Below are 22,063 nucleotides of genomic sequence, written 5' to 3' on the forward strand. Positions count from 1 at the left end.
ACCTCTCCGGACCCTGGGCAGCATACATAAAGTTGGTCTTCATAATTTTGCGCTTATTTTCGGCCGGGCGGCCCGAGGACGCTCCGCCGCGCCGCGCACCGCCTGTCAGCACCGCCCCTCGATGCAATTACCACATCTTCCGATGCACCGCAAACTGCATCGCCACACGCGGTTGCGTTTGGCCGACGAAACCGGCTGGCCTTGATCTTATTTTCACTCTCAATTTTTTCGGAGGGCAGGCGGCATTTCGAACCCCCTCCTGGTCGGCTCCTGCTCCTGCGTCTGTGTGGTTCGGGGAGAAGCGCGCGCATTGCATTTCGCGTCCGCTTTAGTGCGCTTCGTACGCGACGCTCCTCGCGGTTTTGGGCAGTTCTCTTCTTTGTGCGCCCGGCTTAAAAGACAGGGTCTGCCGTTACACGGTGCATTTTTTCGGGCAAAGAAGAACAACGAAACGCGCACTCACACACAACCCCAAGCGGACAAGGGGTCTCCGAAGTGCAACGTAAGCGAAATTCACTTCGAGTACCGGCGTCTGCCGAGCGGCCGCGAATGGATGCTGCGGTGCAGGATGCGTGACCTCATTTCTGTTCCCATTTTTCGGTCAGTCGAAACCTTGAAACCTCCCGCGTCTTCGGATGTCTCAAGTAGCGCGCCAGAGCGTCTCAATGCCGGAACGATTATGTGCGCACGGCGGGGCTGGCATTTCGATGGACGAGGAAGAATAACCCAAACCGTGGCATGGGAGCTACGTGCCCGATTTACCGACTTGAATTCGCTTCATTTGTTCCATTTTCGGCGTACGGTATGGTCTGTTGGCGTAACCGGGTCAAGGATTGAGTAACGTTTTGCTTCCTTTATTCTACCGCGCAGCCCTTTCCGGCCGCCAGAAAGTAACACTGATTCGGTCCAACGCCGAGTTCGAATGGCCCATGGCTCACACCGGTGGTGACTGGTGGTTCTAGCTTCCGGAAACCCTCGAACACCGGTGGCAGCGTTGCACGGTCGTATTGGAAGCGCCTCTGCAAATCCCATCCGGCGATCAGGATGCGTCGGGTATCGTCATTACCCCCCGCTGCCGTCACTTCCGCTACCGTGTGGCCAATGCCGCAGTGCACTTTCGTCACCGTTACGTCCTCGTCGCCGTCGGAGAACGGCACGAGCTGTGGTTGCGAAACGACGCGATCGTGATACCTGGAGTCGGTCAACCCCAGCTGGCCCTGGTTGTTCCAGCCCCACGTGTAGAGATCGCCGAACGAAGAGACGGCCGCCGAGTGCCATCCGCCGGCTGCGATATCCACCATCTTAATCCCAGCCAGAGCTTCGACGAGCTTCGGATGAACCTCCGACGGTGCAATCTCACCATTCCCGAGCTGACCACGTCTGCAAAAAAGGCCGAGTAATGGACACATAAAACAAGGATCGCCCCACAAACAGAAAGAGTATTCTTACAGTCCACCGCCCCAGCTGTAAACGTCTCCGTTTGTGGTAAGCAGCAGCGTGTGTTCGAATCCGGCCACTATCTTCTTGATGCGCTCGTGCTTCGGCAGAGTGGCGGTTCGATTGGGGATGTTGTAGATGGCGTTCGTCGACGTCACCGCCACACTACCGCATTCCCCGCAGGCCACGTGAGTGATTCGTTCGCCGGGCGAATCTTCATGTTGCCCTTCGCACCCGAGAAAATCGAGCGGAATCGTACGATCTTCGGCGGGATCGTACTTCAGGAGTCGGCCAGTATCCAGCAGCACCAAGCAATATCTACTGTTGGCTGCGAGCGATCTGATGGATGCCGGAAAATCGACCTTCCGTTGTTGTTCCGTTACTGCGCAGGTTGTAGTGAGAATGTTACCGTTGGCTACGTAGGCATTCAGTGGACCAAACTGGATGATCGGTGAAGAAGTTACGTCCAATTTTAGCACCTTGCAAAGGTCGATTTCTAAGGATGGTAATTTGAAACCATGGTTAATTGCACAGCAATTCCGATTTAATATCTTTTATAATATAATTTGAATACTATGTCTGTCACAATAATTTGTATATTGTCGTAAAACCAATATTCTTAAAATCATATGATGATGTTATTGTTTGAATTGGCCCTTCCGGTACGAAAATTGTATAAAATACGGTTGGGATACAATTTAAATACCTTTAAGCAACGAAGTGGATCCAACCCTGTTATCGAATGGATTCAACCCTGTTATCCAAAGCTGACAGCCCATCGTACGCAGCCAGTTGTCACTCGGTCTTCGTTGTCTTCGCTTGTTGTTGTTGAAGTTGTTGTTGTCTTCGCTGAAGAAAAAGTTGTTGTTGTCTTCGCTCTACGCCTTTCGCTCTCGAAGGCCAGGTTCCGTGCCGAGTGCGGTATCTTTTCGCTTCTAATTTCACTCACTCTCGCGTCTGCAATGGTAAGAACTTCGATGCAATCGGATGCAGCGCGCTAAAATAGGTGTGGTTGAAATTCTGCAGCAACTCGTTTTGCAGTAAAGCGAAGAACAACGTAGAAATTGTTTGGAAATCGTAACCAGGAGCAACCGGTTTGTTGACAGATTCGCACTAAAACTGCGGCTGGCTGCGTGCTTTTGTCGAACTCGAAAACTTGTTGCGAAACGGCTACAAGCGCCGATCGCGGAGTTATTTAAAGTTTCACAGTTTGTTTGGATTTCAGTTATGTTTCCTTCACTATGACCAATCCGAATTTTTAACCTTTTGGGTTGCGTAGAGTCCTAGAAATGATCTGTCATTGCTCTTTTAAGCCAACACCTGGTCTCCATAGGTACAAATGGCCACACGAAACATATTGGCTTTATAAACTTTTGAAGTTCCTCTTGACAGGGGACATTTTTTCTCATGTCACTTTTGCAAATGTATTGTTATCTTATTATTCTATTATTGGATTTTTGTTACATTATAATCTATCTAAAGCTCCCATAAGTGATAAGATTTGTATACGAAATGTCCGAAATTTTACTTGCAACGGCTATCCATTAAAATCTTATTGCGAAGAATTTTATCAGAGTATAGCAGAAAAAATAACTTCTGCCGCAAAAATACCTTAAGATATCGAAAAATGGTTTATTTAGTATTCCTAAACGCATGAACTGGAGATAAAATGTTGAATTTGAACTGCAAAGGAAACAAAAAGAAGTCCCATAGCGCAAGGCGCTCTCTGATTGCCTTCTTTTAGGGATTACTGTCGCTTTTAAGAAAGCTACGGTCGGCACCGGAGAAAGAACTGCGGATTCTGCTGCTTGGACTGGATAATGCTGGCAAAACGACGCTCCTGAAGCAGCTGGCTTCGGAGGAGGTGACACAGGTGACGCCCACAGCCGGTTTCAACATCAAATCCGTCGCCTCCGATGGCTTCAAGCTAAACGTGTGGGACATTGGCGGACAGAGTAAAATTCGACCGTACTGGAAGAACTACTTCGAAAACACCGACGTGCTGATCTACGTAATAGATTCGAGCGACCGGAAACGACTGGAGGAGACCGGAGACGAGCTGACCGAGTTGCTGCTGGATGACAAACTGAAAGCCGTACCGTTGCTGGTGTTTGCCAACAAGCAGGACATTGTGGGCGCCCTGAAGGCTTCCGAAATTGCGGAGTGCTTGAAACTGGTCCAACTGTCGGACCGTACCTGGCAGATACAGGGCTGCAGTGCCATACAAGGAACCGGCATTAAGGTAATCAATTGAAACCGTGGCACGTGGCACAGGAAACGTTCGAATAACCAATGACACCTCTTCCGTTCCGTTTCAGGAGGGAATGGATTGGGTTTGCAAGAGCATCAAAAAGTGAGTGGGAAGTTTCTAGAGCCCACCGACAACCTTCCTGCGCATCGATAACGTTTTCCGTCCCACAGATCTCGCCTAGCCTTAGCACCGCGGTGTAACGTGCCCGAAAGTACATAAGCAATAAATTAAACACACAGTTGGCCGCCAACGGCAAACGGTTACCTACTAAGCACCACACACAAAGCAGCAAACAAGAACCATACTGCCTATCGTTGGGATTTTTCATGGAGTTGATTTATTTTTTGTGACTTTATTTTTTGGTAGTGACCTCGTCGAAGGTGCGTACGTTCCGGCGCTCCGCAGGCGGATTGTTTGAAAATTTACATCCGATTTGGGCGAGGATTCAGAACTATCCTTCCGTTCCACCGGATGAAGGGTGGAATCGCGTAATTGTAAGCACCGAACAGATTCAGCGAGTGGCCCCCGTCATTGCGTTACACGTAAAATCTAACCTATAACCTAAGCTTACTAAGTACTCTTTAATCGAGAGGAAGGAGCGACCACCGGATGTTTGCTCCGAATCCTTCGGTCACCAGTGGATCCTACCCCGAAAAGCAGTTCCTTTCGTTGGATTGCTTGGCTCCACCGGGAAAAAAGGACGAAAGAACCGATCTGAACCGATCTTATGCTAACTTGGCCGCTAGTGCAGCACTACCTCCACCCAAGTGTTCCCACATTCATTCCCTCTCTGCAAATGTAAATTTTCAAACTCGCCTCGGGGCACCGACACTCGCCCCTCCTTACTAAGATCACTCGACGGTTTTCTACGCTTTTTGTGTCAACAATCATGCTCGGAGTCGCAGGTTTTTCTTGCGATTTTCTTACTTTTCAATTCTCCGAGACGGAAACTAACAATTCGGAAACGCGCGCGCACAGGACGAGGTACCGTAAGCGCGGCCGTGGGTGCCAGGCTTACAGCGGCAGCTTTCACAGCTCACTGTGCGGATATTCGGTAGTGACACGGTTCTCGCTCTCATGGTACTCCTCGCAGTCGACCGGATGCTTGACGTCGCAGTGGTGTGGATCGTTGATATTGGCGAACAGCGTCCAGAACGGGGTGCGCGTTTCCTGCGCGATGAACCAGGCGGCCGCCATGCTGCCGAAGCGCGTGACCCCGTGCTTGAAGCCGCCGAGACCGAGCTGCTCGTTCGGATCGTGCGAGTTCACCTCGCACAGAATATACTTGTCGCAGTGCGGCGCTGCGATCGCCTGCCGGTACGCCCGGTGCACCTTCAGCACGGGCTCGATGACCTGCGGGGGGAAGCGCGGCGAAAGTGATGGTTGCCATCGAAAGTGAAGGATGCTACGACTCACCTCCAGGTTCAGCGTATCCGTCAGCTTGTCCGTCATCTCGGTCACATTGTACTGCTGCAAAAATTGCTTCGCTTTGCCCAACTGCAGCAGATCGCGGACGTAGTTCACCGCCGGTTTCACGTACTGAATGGAGGAGATCTTCACCGCCAGGTGGCGCTTGGCGACGTGATCGATCAGGTTCGAGATCGTTTCGCTCGGTCGCTTCATGTCCAGCAGCGTTTGCTTCGGGTAGCCCTGCGCCTGCAGGAACCCATTGGCCACGATCTCGCCCGTGGCGACGTATCTGGAGGGGTCAGAAACATGGGGAATTCCGCGTTATTCCACGAGCACGATGGGCTGACCTACTTTCGCGTTGCTCAACCATGAAACACCACGTCACGCCGTACGGTGTAACGGTAAACTGTGTGCGTCAGCCGCGCGCCACTTACCTGAGGTACACCTCCGGGTTGGCGATATACGTGGCCCACTCGGCCAGGTAGAGCGTGGCCGCCTTGATCCAGCGCCGCCGGAACGATTGGTTCTGCAGCGACTCGAACAGCTTGTCGTAGTCGAGCCGTCCGTCGCGACCGACGAACCCCTTGAACACCGCGTTCAGTCCCAGCTTCGCCCACAGTGCCTCGGCCAGCTCGGACTGCGTAAACTGGTCCCACATCACGTGCACCTTCTCCAGGAACGGCGGCAGCACCCACGAGTGCTCCTTGTGCCGCTCCTGCGTGCGCTCCATTTCTGGCCCACTAAACGACTGGAACGCCTGGACCGCCAGCGGCAACAGGCTGACCAGCGCATCCGCTCCAGCACCACCACCACCCGGCGCACCACCTTCGTGATCGACGCTGTTGTAGTTGGCCAGCCAGCCCGAAGCCATCGTCAGCACGGTGTCCACGAGCGGGTTCTGTTGGTCGGCCACCGGCGCCTTCCGCTTCTGACGCCGACCACTTCCGGCCGCTTGCTGTTGCTTTCGGCCCGCCACGGGTTCATCGGCGTCCGCCATTCCACCGGCAGCACCGGCAAACATTTGGATCACATTGCCGATCAGAGCCGGATCGAAGCCTCCACCGCCGCCAGCACCACCACCACCTCCTGCTCCGGCGGCCAACATGCTCCCAAGTCCGGACAGGATCGCTCCCATACCGTCGTTGTTCGCCTTACCACCACCAGCGCCAGCGTTCGCATTCGCCATCAGTGGCAACAGCATGGACGCAATGCCGGACAGGCCGGCCGCCGCACCTCCACCACCACCACCAGCCCCTCCGGCAGCCTGCTGGCTGCCGAGCGTGGACAAGAACTCGGTCGCCATGTCCAGGAAGGGACTACCCTCGTCGCCGGCATCCGGCGACCCGTTGGGCCGCTGCGAACTACACCCGACCCGGCCACTGATCGACAAGATCACCAACGGCACCACACACAGGCACGTTGTCTTCATCTTCATTGCTCTGCTCGATCCAGAAGATCTCGCACACACGCAGTCCGGTCCAAAACACTCCGATCGGCTTCACTCACGAACTCTTTCAGCGCATTCTCTTCTCAGCCCGAACAACGCAAGTCCGCTTTCTTCTCCGACCTCCGGCGCGTGTGCGTATGTGTGTGACTGTCTTTGTTTTCACCTTCAGTCCACCCTGGCCACTGGCGCACCTCGCTGGACACGGCTCGGGAACTACTGGACAAGCGTACGGCTCGGGATCCGGAACACAACTGATCGGAGGATCACGTTCTTCACACACCGAGAGTGATGGTGAATGAACTGGTGGTAAGACGGCGGATAGGAACCGGGGCGAGAGAGAGAGAGAGCGGGCGCTGGGTTCTTCGGTGGAGATGAAGCGAATGGCTTGAGAAAGCGACGGAAGACGGTACAGAACAGGTACACAGCGAGCGTGCAAGATGTGGGAAGATCCAGGCCAGGCAGCCAGAGGCTTTTGGTAACAGTAATTCTTATGCTCGGGGGGGCAGTGTGCACGTCGGGCCGTGTCGGGCGTCTCGGGAAGGCACACACAACAATCAGTTCCAGCCGGTGGCGCTGATTTGCTGACTGGTTCCGCCGCGCGACTTGCGAATCGTCAGACCAGACGATTAGGGTGCCCACCCACCGGGCCCTCCTACGAGCCCTTATCACGCACCTCGCAGACGTTCCGAAAGGCTGCACGCGCTATTCAGCGCAAACGCCAACATCTTCCGTGAGTGACTTCAACGCGCCGCCAGACGACGAACGCAGCAACAATACGCCCGCCCAACAACGGTCAAACAACCGGGGTACATCGCAGCAGTGTTGCTTCCTAACACGCCGCTCCCCGTGGACAAAAAATCGTGCCAAACTTTCTCTGACTCCAAAAAAACCAAGGGTTGATAATCAGGCGATCGTCGTGAGGTATTGAACGACCAGTCAGCGAGCAAGCCCATGACGCGAACGGTGTTGTGTCATTGAGGATTGGGTCCAGAGGCCCTGGGAGGTGTCAGAATGCGCAAATGGGTCACCACGCGCGCAGTCCCGTTGGTCTAAACCGGTCCCTCTGCGGTTAGAAGTGGGTTCCATCAAGGTGCGAATTGAACGAAGAATTGAATCGGTACCCGGTGGCCACGTGAGAGTGTGATTCAATCGACGGATGCATGCGCGAGAGAGTAAGGGGGAGAATGTGAGAAGGAGAGCGGACGATACGTGGCAAGGTATGTCGAGTCATTAACCTCAAAGATGAGCACAGGAGAATGTTCTTCCGATGCGTCTTCGGTCAAGAGCCCAATCCTGGAAATCCGGTCCTCTGGGGAGCTCGGTGCGCAATATCGCAACCGAACCGGAACGCGGCACGGAGGAGTTGTACAAAATGGGTCACCGGCAGGCGGATGGAGGCCACCGCGAAATCGTTTTACGGCCCACGCTTGGGCGGTGCAGAATCGTGAGCCTTTCCGTGACCTCGGCCTCCGTGTGGTGAATGCTCAGGTCGACGTGGTCGGGAAGGCCGTTTTGTTTGGAGTTGCCCGATGGCGGCGACGTCTACAGAAACACGAAGAAAATACGAGCGAACGCGGAAAGAGTGAATCGAGATCGGGATGTGATCGAGAGCGAGCAAAGTCTCAGGGCTCCTGTGGGACACCAGACGCACGCCGGGAGGGCGACAGCTCAGAGGAATGGTGTCAACGAATAGTTTCCATTTCGTAAGCGGAGATTTTTGGGGAAAGGAACCAGAAAAAGAGGCCTTTTTTCGTCAGGTAGCCCGTTTTGGGTTCGACCTCTCGCCTGCGGCAGATGAGCTTAAGATTGCAGCCAGATACGTAGCAACCTTTACCAAGACAGCAACCTTTATGCCTTCGGTGCGGTTCGTCCCGTGAGTTTGGTCACCGGTATCGGGAATTACTATTTTATTGCCCTTCCATTCTTCGGCACTGGTTCCTTTCTTTTCCAGCAAAAGGCTGTGTAGCAAAGCCTTCCAGGTATGTTCGAACCTTAGATGATGTTGTTTTGAGGATGGCAAGTGTTTTGTCAACCGACGTACTACCTTGCAGGAATGATCTTTTGATGAAATCGAAACAATTCACTTTAGCAAGACCAAACGTACCATTTGAAGTAGCAAATCTAATGCGTAAATAAAAGTAAATAATTAAGCCAAAGCTGGTCTAACATCAATGTAGTCGGTCTAACTGGAAAGATAATTTGTTGGCACGTAAGTTCAAGTAGATCTTGACAGTTTTATACTTTCCGACAGAAATTGGACTCTCTTTCGATACTCGTTTCGAAATACTCAATCGTTGCTGGTGAATCATCGTGATCGTTGTGATCACTACACTTCTTAGCAAACGTTATTGTGCCTATTGAATTGTCACAAACAGTTACAAGTTATACCTCTGTATGAAGTCCCCATTAAATAGAATGTTCCAACTATCATCAGTTCATTTGGCAAATATTCCTTTTGATTCACAGTCCCATAAGGATCACCAAACGGAAACACTCTCATCTTGAGAAAGACGTAGCGTACGGATAATCAATGCTCCAGATATACAAATTCTATTTATTATAGTATCCCTTAAACCACAAGTTTGCCTCACTGAGAATACCGTAGACCCAATTTTTGAAGCAGAAAACGTTCTTTAACGACGGTACGTAATATTATTCGTTTACTTCATAAAACATACAAATACAAATCGTGACATCTAGTGCTAGTCAGATTGTTGAAGGGCTTCTAGCCACATGCAGTATGTTAAGTATTCCCAACAAATGCATAGCATCCTGACAGAGCACATGAATAAATACAGGAAATAAAAGGTACGCCCTGACTATTCCGACCTCCCACACGGTTTGTACTGTTGTTTATGATACGTCACAATTCGTAATCCACATTAGATAACCGTGCTCGAACATTCCCGAGCCCATAAACGGCGACTCGCTCGTATCCACCGACAATGGTTGCGATTGATCTGCATCCACCTTAATCTCCCGATCAGTTGGCCGATTCTCCTGAGGTTGCATTTCTTCTCCTGGGCGGTTTCGTGGGGGTCTTCAGCGGCTCTCTCGTAATCCTTCTAAGTGCGCACTGAGCACCTGCATCGGGGGGCGAGTGCTTTCACCTAGCGTAACGGAACACGGAAATGCACCGGGCGACGGACGGCACAAGTCCAACGACCACTACTCTTGCCGTAATCCTGCACCAGCCAGCCAGCCCGTAAGGTAGGGGAACGACGACGTGCTTTGGGGTGTACTTTATAAATGGTACCATGCGGCGGGTTTCCGGCCACAGTAACCCCGCGTGGATGGTAAGTGAAAGGCAACGGCTTGCCCACTGTGCTGCAGAGTGTCGTAGAATCTGTCCGGATCCGCGGAGCCACGGCGAGAGCTATGGGACTCGAGTACCGATCGCTGGACGGCGATGTGTGCGATCAGCTGGAGCGGTTCTTTGGCCGCCGCGATCACTTCGTCGAGGTGAACCCGGGCCGCGTGGTGATGCCACGCCGGTTTGCCGAGCTCGGTGATTCCATCCACACGCTGCCGATCCGATCGGACGACGTGTGGCTGATGTCGTTCCCGCGCGCCGGCTCAACCTGGGCGCAGGAGATGGTGTGGCTGCTGGGCAACAACCTCGACTACCAGGCCGCCCGCAACCAGCTGCAGCAAGTGCGCACACCCCTGCTGGAGCTATCGGCCATATTCTCCGACGATCGTAGCGTTGAGGATACTGTCACGTAAGTTGAGTGCGCCGATGACGGACGGTGACTGCAAAACTGGCGTTTGTAACCGGACTTCTTGATCACTGCAGCCGGCACGAGCAGATTGACTCGGTTCAGTGTGTCCACAGGATGACCGGAAGGCGCTTCGTCAAGTCTCACCTGCCCTGGCAGTTTCATCCGCGCGAGCTGGACACCGTGCGGCCGAAGATCATCTACGTCGTGCGCAACCCGAAGGATCTGTGCGTGTCCTACTACTACTACTGCCAGCTGATCCACCGTACCGAGGGCAGTTTCGAGGAGCTGTGTGACATCTTCCTCAACGATCGCGCCCCGATCGGGCCGATGTGGGCCCATGCGCTGGCCTTCTGGAAGCGGCGCACGCAGGACAACATCCTCTTCCTGCGCTACGAGGACATGAAGCGCAACCTGCCGCGGGTGGTGCGCGAGTGCGCCCAGTTTCTCGACTTTGGCCGCGAGCTGACGGAGGCCGAGGTGCAGCGTTTGTGCGATCACCTGCAGTTCGACCGGATGCAGCGCAACCCGGCCGTCAACATGGAGCCCATGATGAAGGACTCGTCCATCATACAGGAAGGCGCCAGTGCCACCGGCGGTGGCGTAAAGTTCATCCGGAAGGGCGAGATCGGCGATTGGAAGAATCACATGGACGCGAACCTGTCCGCCCGGTTCGATCGATGGATTGAGCAGCACTTCGGCGGCTCCGGGTTGGAGTTTGAGTACGAATAATGATGGCGGACGGATCAATAAACGAGTGAACCGTATATCTAACGGGATGCGTACCTGTTGTCCCCTGTGATCCTTCGCCCTGTTGAACGACGGAAACTATCGACGAAAAACCCGTTTCAGCTTCTTGGCTAGTAACGCAGCAAAAGGGTCCCCTGGAAAAGCGTACCACCCGCCCGCTTACCAATTGCGGACATCGGTAGGGACACTAGCACGGCCTGACGGTCTGACTTCATCCCACCTTTTTGCACCCCGTGCCTTACGCAATAATCAATGCGTGTAACGTCTTCCTGTTGCGCACTGGCGGCGCGACGGGAACAATCCTCGCTCACTGGCCCTTTTCTACACGTACGCCAGCTACCGGAGTGCAGGCAAGGAAAGGAAGAAATAAGGAAAAGCGAGGCGCTGGTACGAGCGATTAGATCGGCCAGCGAACCAGCAACAAAACCACTGGCGTAACATCCGAACACGGGCAGCGGCGGCCAGCTAACCGGTTCCATGGCGTTGCGCTCATGCGCGGACAAGTCTCTCGTAAACCCCGTTAAACCCCCCACATTAGGTACCAGGGCCGACCCCATCACTCGGCCCAGTTATTCCTGCCCATCGATTTCCGTGTGTGTACACTACTAATAAGTGTAACGGTAATGGTTTATCCCGGACGGTGTAATTGCATGATCTCGATTCCGCAGGTCCGAGTCCAACAAGAACGCCGGATGCGTCCACAAGACAGAGTGCCCTAACAAACGAGTGACACGCCTAGCGTTCTCCAGCAAACACCGGATTGGTGCGATCGATGATCGGGCACAGAAAGAAAACAGAGTTTTGTGTTGACGCACAAAAGACACGTGGTGGCCTAGCTGGAGAAAACTGGGGTTACTCACGTATATGAATATGAATGTTTGACTTTCTAGATAAACTTCATAGAAAATATTTAAATACCTTGTATTATGCTTTTTATTAGGGCTGCCAAGGATTTGGCAACAAGTTTATTCGTACAATCGAAACACAATGTTTCGAGAACAAGTTTTCCTACCGCATTGAACATGATGTTAGCTATTCGTAAAACGTATTATCCGGAAGCGTATTGAAATTCATCACTATTCTTCTAATGTGTTTTAGCGCTCCGTTCTTTGACCACTCGTTGCATGTTTTGCAAAATATCAAAATAACGGCCCAACACGGACCGTTTGAAAACGAACGGACTCGCTTGAAGCTACATGTGATGCAATGAACTTTCTTGCGGATGACGCTCGCGATCTCGAGTAAACATTTCGAAGTATTTCTGACAGTATTTCATACCACGAAAACATTTCTGCAGAGAACAACTCCAGCAACCGTGACCGTGAACGAAATTAAACATTTTTAAGCAAAAAGACACTTGTTTGCTGCACTTTTAACCTTTAACAGCCTATCCAGCCAGAGCAAAGATTTGAGGCAAGCAATTCGATGTGGTGATTTGCACGGAGCGCTTGTGGTGGTGGTTGTGCTCTGTTGGATTGTTGTTGTTATTATCATTTGTGAAATCGTGAGCACGGAACTTTCATCTCTAACTGCCCTAACTTAGCAGCGAAGGTGTTACAATAAATTGTGCGACAAAACCGGGTCAGTTTGCCTGCAGCTGGCACATTTCGATGGGTAAATACTCTGCAAATGCGGGCGGCCCATCGGCTTCGTCGTCGTCGGCGTCCTCATCTTCGTCGCAGCAGGGCAACCAACATCGAACGCTGGAGCAGATTGGCAAGGACCTGCTGCAGGAATGTAAGACCTGTGACGAGCACGTTCGCCTTTCGAAGGGTCTTCGTGACCGCCTCGAGCGGCTACCGCGTAAGATGCGCAAGGAAGTGGTCAAACGGACGAACGAAGACTGCTCGCCGCTCTTCATTGCTTGTCGCCGTGGTAACGTCGAGATTACCGAGTATCTCATCACGATGTGTGATGCCAACAGCGAACAAAAGGGCATGTACGAGGTGCCCGAGGACCGCTCGGTACACTACGTCACTCCGCTGTGGTGTGCGTGCGTTTCCGGTAAGCTGCCGGTAGTGAAGTGCCTAGTTCGCCTAGGTTCCAACATCAATGCGCTCTCTGATACGGGCTCGACACCGCTCCGCAGTGCCTGCTTTATGACTCACATCGATATTGGTAAGCCCGAGCAATAAAAGCAACATCGCAGCGAACGTTCGCATCGTTTTCTTGACCTTTCCAAATCGTTCCTTTCGCTTTGCTTGCAGTGCAATTTCTGGTTGAAAACGGAGCAGACATCCGGAAGCCGAACTACAACGGTGGCACGTGCCTGATCAACTCTGTTCAATCGGTCAGCCTATGCACCTATCTGATTGGCAAGGGAGCCGACGTGAATGCTCGCGACATCCAGGACAAAACGGCGTTGCATTACGCAATACAGGAGCACCGGCTCGAAACGGCCCAGCTGCTGCTGGAACATGGGGCGGATCCGTTCGCCAAGTCACGCTATGGGGACGATGCCCTGCAGACGGCTTGCCTCAAGGGAGCGCACCACATCTTCGATTATCTCAAGAGCCGCATTATCTATTCCTCTGAAAGGTTGGCCGATGCGCACGAACTGATCGGTTCGACCTTCATCGACGATCTGAACGAAACGCGCGTTGCAATGCTGCACTGGCGCATGGCGCACCACATCCGCCTGCGTGAGGCCAACTACATTGTTAAGCGACCAACGGTGAAGCCAAGAGCCGCCTACGGTAATGCGGTCGAGTTCGCGAGCATCGCCGAGCTGGACAATGTTGCGGCGGATGTTGACGCGATGCGCGTGCAAAGTTTGCTCATTTACGAGCGTATCCTCGGCATCGAACACAAGGACACGCTTTTCCGGCTAATGTATCGTGGTGCATCGTATGCGGATGCGCACCGGTTCCAGCGCTGCATCGATTTGTGGCTGCTGGCCCTGCAAGTGCGTGTCCAAAAGTACTCGATCCTCTACTCGGACACGTGTCTGACCGCACAAGCCATCGTTAGGTTGATGTTGGATCTGCTGGAAAAGTACAACGAGGTTTTGGGGAACGAGTTCGTGGAGCTGCGGCCCCGCTTCGAGGATGTGTATGCCGTGTTCAGCATTCTCACGGGCAGCATCAACGAGGCCCGAAGGCTGATTAGCATCCGTCCGGTACACCGGAAGCAGCAGGAGAACTTCGATCGCATTATGAAGTGTCTCACACACCTGATGCATCTTATGCTGGCAACGGCTAAGACCAGCGAAGACCGTGCTGCAATTTATCGTTCCGTGCACGCTCTAGTGCGGAACAACATCCGCAGTGCCATCACCAGCGATACGCTCCTGCATCTGTCCGTGTCCCGGCTGAACGTGATCAAAAGTGGGTACTTTAACGACGACACCAACACACTGCGCATCGTTTTTCCGAACCTTGGCGTGGCAAAACTGCTGCTAGACTGTGGCGCCGAAGTGAACGCCAAAAACGAATCCAAATCGACGCCCCTGCTTATCGCGGCCATACCGTACAACTACGAACGTGAAGTTAGTATGCACTACACGCAGGGAGCGTGGAGTAGACATTGTTTCATTGTTTCCTTTCCATCCCTGACAGCTGGTCTACACTCTGCTCGAGCATGGCGCGCACCTGGACGAACCCAACTGCAACGACGAACGACCACTCTACCAGATAGCGATCAATCCGATCAACGACATTCCGCTAGTGCACTATCTATCGCTCAAGTGTCTCTGCTCGACCATCATAGCGCGCTTCGGAATACCGTACCGCAACCAAATCCCGCGCACCCTCGAAGAGTTTGTCAAACGTCATGAACCTTAAAAACCGACGACGACGATTAAACTCTCCAAAACACGGGTTTAGAGGGGAAAGAGTGGTGAAGCACACGAATATCTCACTCGATCCCGTTCATAGTTCAATTGTAAGTTCTTCAATTATTTTGCAAATCTGTGATTTTTTATAACCGACAACACCCCCTTGGACAGGATCCCTGGAGAAACTAAGTGGCCAGCACGTTGCTATTAGATGGTCAGAAGGGGGAACCTACTTTAATCAGAGCATCCGTCTGTCAATTCACGTAAAACCGTAGAACTAAAGCCAACACCAGCAGTTAGTACCCAGTTGCTTGTTGCGGATAAGAAGTTTTGAAAAATGGTTCAATGATGGACCTAAAAATGAAATTGGTGGTGAAAGCAACGCCATGTACGAGCAAAATTAAACCTACACCCGGAAATTTATACGGTTTTCAGACTCTCTAAGATTGAAATTTTGTGTTGGAATAGTGTTGCAGGCACCACGTAAGCAAATAAAGTACAGAGAATATTATGCTTGAACGTAGCAATTAATCACCAATAGACTGGCTATTTAACAATCTAAAGTAAAGCGTAGAGCATCCAGCCATTCGGTGGCACAGTGCCACAGACAAATAGAGAACCTAAAACTAAACCAACAGCAAGCATTCCCCGAATAGTAACATTAACAACACGCCGATAGCTGTCGGACAACCGTCCCTGTGCTGAAGTTAAACACACGCACACGCGGGTTCAAGAGCACCGCCAGAAGCTGACATGAAAAACACCGAAAGAGGCTAACAATCTTCCGAGATGCGACATCTTTCGTACCGCACTTGCCTGAATGGAAAAAAAGACAAATATGTACAATAACGGCTGCGGAACGTGCCCGTATTGCCCGAACAGCAGGGAGGCGTATGAAAAAGAAAATATTATAAACACATCGTTGAGATCGTAGACCGCAAAGAATATATAGCAAAAACAATGTGCAATGTTATAGTCGCACGGATTTGCAAAACCTTAGCCACCGCTACCTAACTGTACTCGTTCCATACCGTAGTAAAGGACACCCAGCAAACGATACAATAAACAAAGGAAAGCCCTATCGATGTAAGTTATATACACTATATAACTGACACCTTGTTTGTAAATTTATTTGCATTTGCAGGAACCCGTTGGCTTGGGGTGTATTAAATACGTTTTGGAATGGCCGAAACGTAATTCAGTCTTTTTCGATTCAGTTTCGAACAAAAAATATGTGACATTTAAACAGTAGTACACAAAATAGGATTTAAATCATTTACGCATTCTTATGCTGCACCTAGCATGAAATTTATTTGTAAAATCAGAAGGAAAGCGCAGAGAAACGGCGATCTACGGTAGTGCCACTCCTTTTACGATCAACCTGTTGCACCGCTACGACCTTGAGTGTGCGTTCCTCAACGATCAGCGGATATCAATTCCGGAACAAAATTAACATTCGCGTCGGAAGGTGACCCTCCACCTTTTCCTTCGCCTAGAATTTTGTATTCGATTTCTCAAAGGAAAGAATCAAATTCGGAAGATTTTTGTTCCATGGGCCATGCGTAGACAGATATGACAGACACAAAACCAGTCGGCAAATTCGAGCAACTGTATGCGTGCCGCTTGTCCGGTACGCATCGTGGTATGAGTTGCGTCCTGTCGATCGAAGAAACCATCAGAAACAGTTTACAACAGAGCCGGGGGCGGTCCGGCGGAGCGGCGGAGAGGTGAATTTCTCTGCGTCACCTGCGTTTGTTGCATTCACGCTTGCCGTAATTGTTGTCCCGCGAACACACCCGTCTTTGGCTGCGTGTATCGTACCCGTCCAAACAACGCGCTCTTGGTAGTCGTGTTAGTAAGTGTCGGTCGATCAGCCGTGGTTGCTGCGATTTCGCTACCGCTGGTCAAGTGGAGAAGTCAAACATAAAAAAACAGCACCGCCAAGAAGTTACAAGGAAAAGCACTAAAAGAGACGGGGTGCGCTACGTGTACTGGTGCGGTTTCCTCCTAGTTACGGGGCATACTTCGGTTTTGTACGTAGGCCGCGGGCTCATTCGTGTGGAACCGGAAGTGGTTTCGTTCTTTTCGCCACTCGTCCAACCAAATCGAAAACGGATGCCCTCCGCTTCTGCTACGCGCTTGAGGTGCTGGCAGTGAAAGGTAGCCGCTCGTCGAGTGAGATGCAAAGCCGAGAGGCCTGTGTCTTGTGTGTGGTACGACACTTTATCTAAGGCACTGGCACATACCACATTCGCCAACACGAATCACTCGAACCGTTGTTGCGAGAGAAAGTGCGGACAAACCCGGGGTGCTTTACATAGCAACGCATCGAAGCTCGCTGCGTGGCTACCGACCGAAGTGCGCTGCTCTGAATGTTGCGATGAGGTCGACGAAGCGAGTGTCCTTTTTCTGCTCAGGTACATCGACCTCTGTCCGGTGGCATCTATCCAGCGCAATGATTAGCACTGCTACGGTGTTCCTGCAAATGATGCTGTTCGCAACGATCATAGCGCCCATCGGTGAGTATTGCTAACAAAAGACTTCAACGCTCCGCAAAAATTGATAAGCGACGAAATCCGCACCGAGCGGAGGGCAAACGGAAAGTGCGGAAGTGCGGTCACGGATGGTACGTATCCTCGAGTGAACGTCCGTGAGCACCGACAGGATTTAGAATGGCTTTGCTTAAACTTTACAGTTCTGGTATGATGCGAAGAGTGTTTTTGTGGTAAGAAAACTCGCTCAACCACGAATGGACATCGTGAGTGAATCACGCATCCGTAATGTCACAGTTTGTTAATATCGATAAAATAGTTCTTTATTATTTCATTTACCGTTTTATCAGAACATTGAAATGATAAAAGATTCGTCAAGTTTCTCTTTGTCAGATAGAACCGCTTATTTAAGCTTATTTTATCATCCTTGACAGCCAGCCAAAATCCAGACGATGGCCCGTATCGGGGGAAATATATTGGGAAGTTCAATTCCTACCACCACCAGGCGTCGGGTGACGTTTACGCGGTCGACGAGTACACCTTCCTGTTAACCGGCTTCAATTACGACGGCAACGGTGTCGATACGTTCTTCTGGTCTGGTGCTAGCAACCGGCCTGGGCCACAGGGATTCATCGTTCCGGATGAGTACGGCAAGTAAGTTTAGCGTCTCGGTCGCTTCTTGTATCCTGGAGCGATAATAATCTCCCGTACCCGGTTCTCACCCCCTTTGTCACCACGCAGGACCAACATCCTGGAGCGGTACTTCAACAAAGACTTTACGATCCGGTTGCCGGACAATAAGAAAATCACCGAGGTCAAGTGGCTAGCCGTGTACGATCTCAACTCGCAAAACAACTTTGCCGACGTGTACATTCCGGAAGACTTTGAGCCCCCGGTCCCGCAGAAGGCGGGTAGTCTGTCGGCGGTTGCCGGTGGTCCGGCCGTTTCGAGTGACACCATCGATATACTGGACTCGAAAACGTTCCGCATCAACGAGTTCAGCTACGATGGTAAAGGATCGGAGGTGCACTTCTGGGTCGGCGTTGGAGCCTCGCCCTCGTCCAAGGGAAGCAAAGTGCCGGACGAGATGGGCTACCTGGATCCGATCCGGGAGTACGATCGGGAAACAATCACCATCGAACTGCCCGGTGACATGACGATCTTCGATATCGATTGGTTCAGCGTGTACGACGTGGAAGCGCGCCGAGACTACGGTTCCATCCTCATCTCGGATGATCTCAATGTTCCACCGTCGTTAGTGCGCATTACGCCTCACGCCGAATCTCTGCCAAACTGCCGCCAGCTACACAAAGACTACCGCGTATCGTGGGAGGTGTTTGGACCGCAGATCACTTTCCAGTTGGCTGGCAATGTGCAACCGGACGAGTACATGTCATTCGGTCTGAGCGGATCCGAACAGCGCAGCCAAATGTTGGGTGCTGATGTGGCGGTCGCCTTCATCGACGGACACCGTGGGTACTCGGTGGACTATAACGTGACATCGTTGGCTCCGTGTGTGCAGGTTCTCGGTCAGAACAAGGGTGTCTGTCGGGACGATGTGGTCGGCGGACTGGACAGCTACCAGCTGCACACCTTCGCGCGGGAGAATGACATCAACACGATCACATTCCGCCGGCTGCTGGTGTCGTCGGATCCGGGAGACAAGGAGTTCCTACTCGATCGCCCGATGTTCGTCGTGTGGGCGATAGGCCGACTGGATTCAAACAACGAGCCAACGTACCACGACATATACCCAAAGCGAAACGTTCTGATACACTTCAACACCAGCGAACCGGTGAACGATTGTTTTAGTTTTACGAGCCGCGAAACGAACCTGAAGGACGTGTGGGAGCGCCAGCAGATCTTCGACCGCTCGATACGCTCCTTCACGGCCACACTTGGGCCAGCCGGTGGAAAGCGGGGCTACCAAGGCATCACCGGTCACGTCTCGAACGGGCTGGCGTGGTACATCAACGGGTTCCTGGTGCCGGAACTGTTGCTGCGGCGGGGTCTGACGTACTCGTTTGCCGTACGCGGTGGCAACAATCCTCATTCGCCCGAGTTTTACCATCCGCTTGTGATAACCGACGAACCGCACGGTGGATTCGACCGATTGTCCGACGTAAAGCAGAGCGAGATCCGTGTGCTGGGAGGTGTCGAGTTTACGCGCCGCGGACGTCCGAAGCCGACGGCCGCAGGACCACTGTGCTTGGCGCGTCATCCCGACGGGCAGGACCGGCGGCTGGACGATAATTTCGCCACGTTCAAAAAGTTCAACCGCACGCTCAAGTGGAGCTGCGATTCGGGCGATCCGGCGCGGCTGCAAATCACTCCGAACACCAGCTGGCCCGATGTGGTTTACTACAACAGCTTCACGCACGCCAACATGGGCTGGAAGATTCACATCGTTGACAGCTACACGCAGTCGGCGCGCAGCTCGAGCGATCGCAGTAGACTGATGATGCTGGACGTGTTTCGAATAACGGCGTTAGCGATCGTAGTTGGCAGTCGGTGGGCACTAGGATGAATAAACGAACGTAGCCGTTGGTTGGCTGGCTAAAATTTGACTATTTATTTACAAGAAAAGAAACCCGAGTTGTGCCTAAGACCGATGCTCCAACGTTTTCTTCTCTTCTTATTTGGCGCTACTGCGCGGTCTCGGCCTGCACCAGAGACAATGTTAATCTCGGATGCTCTCTGTAACGGATCGTTTTTACGGGCAGTGTTGTTAGCCCCGCGCCAACCGCCCTGTCACGCCGGTATCGGGAATCGAAACCATGCTCGGTCCCGGGATTCGAACCCAGGCCAGTTGCGTGACAACGAAGAGCGTTATCAACTGCTCTATCAGCGGCGATGCTCCAACTATTCATTTACGAACTTTGTCTATCTACCAAACTTGCCCCACATGTATTGTCCCTCGCGCCATCATCAATCTTTTCTATCAAGTTTCTCAATCTTCTTCTCGAATCTTGGTTTCTTAAATTAGGTTTACATAAACCGATTAAAATCCGTTATTGGTGTTCGGAAAAACTGTAACTCTGCTGGTGCACAATCGCAATAAATTAAATTGATACAAATATGTATCGAGAACTTCGACACGATTTGGTTTTGCAGCTTTTATTCAAAAAGCGGACCCAAAACTCAAGCGGAAAGAATTCTTCGTGACAAGTGTGAGTGTAAAAAGAAATCCTCATAGCGGCAAAGTTAAACGAAAGTTTTAGTGTTTTACACCGTTCGCCTGAGAGCTCTCGATCGCCACGGTTCCCATTAGCCTAACGCGAGATATTCCTCCATCTGGCGCCATGGTCAGTCGCACTTTGCCTGCTGCACGCTTTTGCACCAACAGTTCTGCGCCCGCAAACACGTGCATACGATCGGGGCTCAGCTTCCTTGCTTCCATCAACGGAATCCAGCAATCCGGCTCATCGAGCCCTGCGTACTCCAGCCGCACGCTATCAGGATAATTTCCCTTGAAGTGCTTTGTGTCAATGTGAACTTCTTCTATCCAGCCCGGTGCTGCCAGCGCGAAGATGGCCCACTCGCATCCCGGCACCTGCAGAATTCCGTTCTCGTCGACCACCAGAACCGCGGGCCGATCGAGCCGCCGAGCCGTCTCCCAGCCATCTCCCATGTTGCGACCCTCGCTCGGCTTGATGAGATTCCTTGGATGGCCATAGTGAGCGTTCGAGTACTCGGTGCACCGGCCCCCATTGAACATGGCGATTAAATCGATCTTCACTGCCGTCTTCGAACCCTCGCTCCGGCGTAGGAGCTTCCGGTCTAGCTGAACACTGCCAAACACGCGCAGCCGAGCGATTCCACCGTCCGGGAACATGTTAACGCGCAGGTGGCGCACAGCTAGCTGCCGTTTGTCGTCGGACAGCGCAAAATAGTGTCTCCGGGTAGCCTCGTAACCCGGTTTGAGTTCAACACGTGGCAACAGCACAGTCCACCGATCAGTTCCTAGCAAATTCACCATACCCAGTTCCTCCGCACTGGCTCCCGAGCCCATCATCCCGTCTCCTTCTGCGCTGCGGGCGATCGACGTTTCCAGCATGCTTCGCGTTGTTTCATCCAGTGTTCCGCCTTGGACGGACACTCGCGGTGCGTAGTTGCCGGTAAAAAACGCGGTATCGATCAGCAATCCCGCGACCCGCGTCGGAGCGCACAACTCGATCAAACACCAGTCGTGCCCCGGCAGCCGCTTGCGACGCGTTTCCCACCCATCCATCCACTTCCCGTACGCGGTGTACTCGTCGGGCAGGAACACCGGCTCCCCGTCCTTCAGCATCCATTCCGCGGGCGCAAACCAATCGTCCGTGGCGAACAGCACCCGGCCATTGCTCTGCGAGACCACCGATCGAGACGATAAATGTAAATAACCGACCAGCAACCGACCAACAGCATCCCGAATACTTACGCCAATCGAAGCGACCTCACTCAGTTCCGTGAAATCGGGAACCAACGTTTGCGTAGATTGTTCTTCTTGTGTGTCGTGACTTGTGGCCATTTCGGATGCTCAAATTATTCTAGCGCGGTCCACCAAATTGTCTCACGAAGCCGAACCAGAATCCCATGATTCTTCATCGTCGGATTACTCTTTCTTGCCGAGGGCCGAGAGTTAGATTCCTGTTATCATCATCTCTCGCCCACAGTTATCTCTGTCGGCAACAAATCTCCCTTCCGATTCGGGGTTCCGTTCCACGAGAACGTGGAGACGGTGTCACGAAACTAAACAGCGTGGCAGGCACGATTGTGTTGCCCGCAAGCGGTATCTCTGCG

General features: G+C 52.3%; 7 protein-coding genes across 8 annotated transcripts; 4 read left to right on the forward strand and 3 right to left on the reverse strand.

Annotated features, from left to right (window-relative positions):
- Positions 1-854: 854 nt before the first annotated feature.
- Positions 855-2,259, reverse strand: LOC128270405 (uncharacterized). Its single transcript, XM_053007805.1, has 3 exons — positions 2,144-2,259; positions 1,450-1,933; positions 855-1,380 (listed from the first exon to the last, which is right to left on the reverse strand). The coding sequence occupies exons 1-3, from the start codon at positions 2,214-2,216 to the stop codon at positions 855-857; spliced, it is 1,083 nt and encodes a 360-aa protein (XP_052863765.1). The 5' UTR covers positions 2,217-2,259.
- An 805-nt stretch (positions 2,260-3,064) lies between these two features.
- Positions 3,065-3,901, forward strand: LOC128270406 (ADP-ribosylation factor-like protein 3). Its single transcript, XM_053007806.1, has 3 exons — positions 3,065-3,076; positions 3,182-3,679; positions 3,756-3,901. Exons 1-3 carry the CDS (start codon positions 3,065-3,067, stop codon positions 3,792-3,794), a joined length of 549 nt encoding a protein of 182 aa, XP_052863766.1. The 3' UTR covers positions 3,795-3,901.
- Positions 3,902-4,717: 816 nt separating this feature from the next.
- LOC128273573 (uncharacterized) lies at positions 4,718-6,533 on the reverse strand. Its single transcript, XM_053011568.1, has 3 exons — positions 5,533-6,533; positions 5,105-5,387; positions 4,718-5,041 (listed from the first exon to the last, which is right to left on the reverse strand). Exons 1-3 carry the CDS (start codon positions 6,531-6,533, stop codon positions 4,718-4,720), a joined length of 1,608 nt encoding a protein of 535 aa, XP_052867528.1.
- A 3,390-nt stretch (positions 6,534-9,923) lies between these two features.
- On the forward strand, positions 9,924-10,996 carry LOC128273945 (luciferin sulfotransferase). Its single transcript, XM_053012019.1, has 2 exons — positions 9,924-10,267; positions 10,342-10,996. The coding sequence occupies exons 1-2, from the start codon at positions 9,924-9,926 to the stop codon at positions 10,994-10,996; spliced, it is 999 nt and encodes a 332-aa protein (XP_052867979.1).
- A 1,628-nt stretch (positions 10,997-12,624) lies between these two features.
- On the forward strand, positions 12,625-15,831 carry LOC128272474 (protein fem-1 homolog C). Of its 2 annotated transcripts, XR_008269248.1 has the most exons (4): positions 12,625-13,132; positions 13,222-14,501; positions 14,572-14,896; positions 14,961-15,831. XR_008269248.1 is itself a non-coding variant. In XM_053010291.1 (3 exons), the coding sequence occupies exons 1-3, from the start codon at positions 12,625-12,627 to the stop codon at positions 14,794-14,796; spliced, it is 2,013 nt and encodes a 670-aa protein (XP_052866251.1). In that variant the 3' UTR covers positions 14,797-15,831. The 2 variants fall into 2 exon arrangements, 1 of the variants encoding a protein (XP_052866251.1); XM_053010291.1 differs by having other exon boundaries at positions 14,572-15,831.
- Positions 15,832-16,836: 1,005 nt separating this feature from the next.
- LOC128272717 (protein Skeletor, isoforms B/C) lies at positions 16,837-19,817 on the forward strand. The gene is made up of 3 exons (XM_053010583.1): positions 16,837-17,308; positions 17,716-17,935; positions 18,023-19,817. The coding sequence occupies exons 1-3, from the start codon at positions 17,170-17,172 to the stop codon at positions 19,806-19,808; spliced, it is 2,145 nt and encodes a 714-aa protein (XP_052866543.1). The 5' UTR covers positions 16,837-17,169; the 3' UTR covers positions 19,809-19,817.
- A 638-nt stretch (positions 19,818-20,455) lies between these two features.
- Positions 20,456-21,818, reverse strand: LOC128273886 (allantoicase-like). Its single transcript, XM_053011949.1, has 2 exons — positions 21,702-21,818; positions 20,456-21,626 (listed from the first exon to the last, which is right to left on the reverse strand). The coding sequence occupies exons 1-2, from the start codon at positions 21,789-21,791 to the stop codon at positions 20,499-20,501; spliced, it is 1,218 nt and encodes a 405-aa protein (XP_052867909.1). The 5' UTR covers positions 21,792-21,818; the 3' UTR covers positions 20,456-20,498.
- Between the last annotated feature and the right edge of the window lie 245 nt (positions 21,819-22,063).

Source organism: Anopheles cruzii, chromosome 3 (genome assembly GCF_943734635.1).
Source record: "Anopheles cruzii chromosome 3, idAnoCruzAS_RS32_06, whole genome shotgun sequence".
NCBI classification, from domain to species: Eukaryota; Metazoa; Arthropoda; class Insecta; order Diptera; family Culicidae; genus Anopheles; species Anopheles cruzii.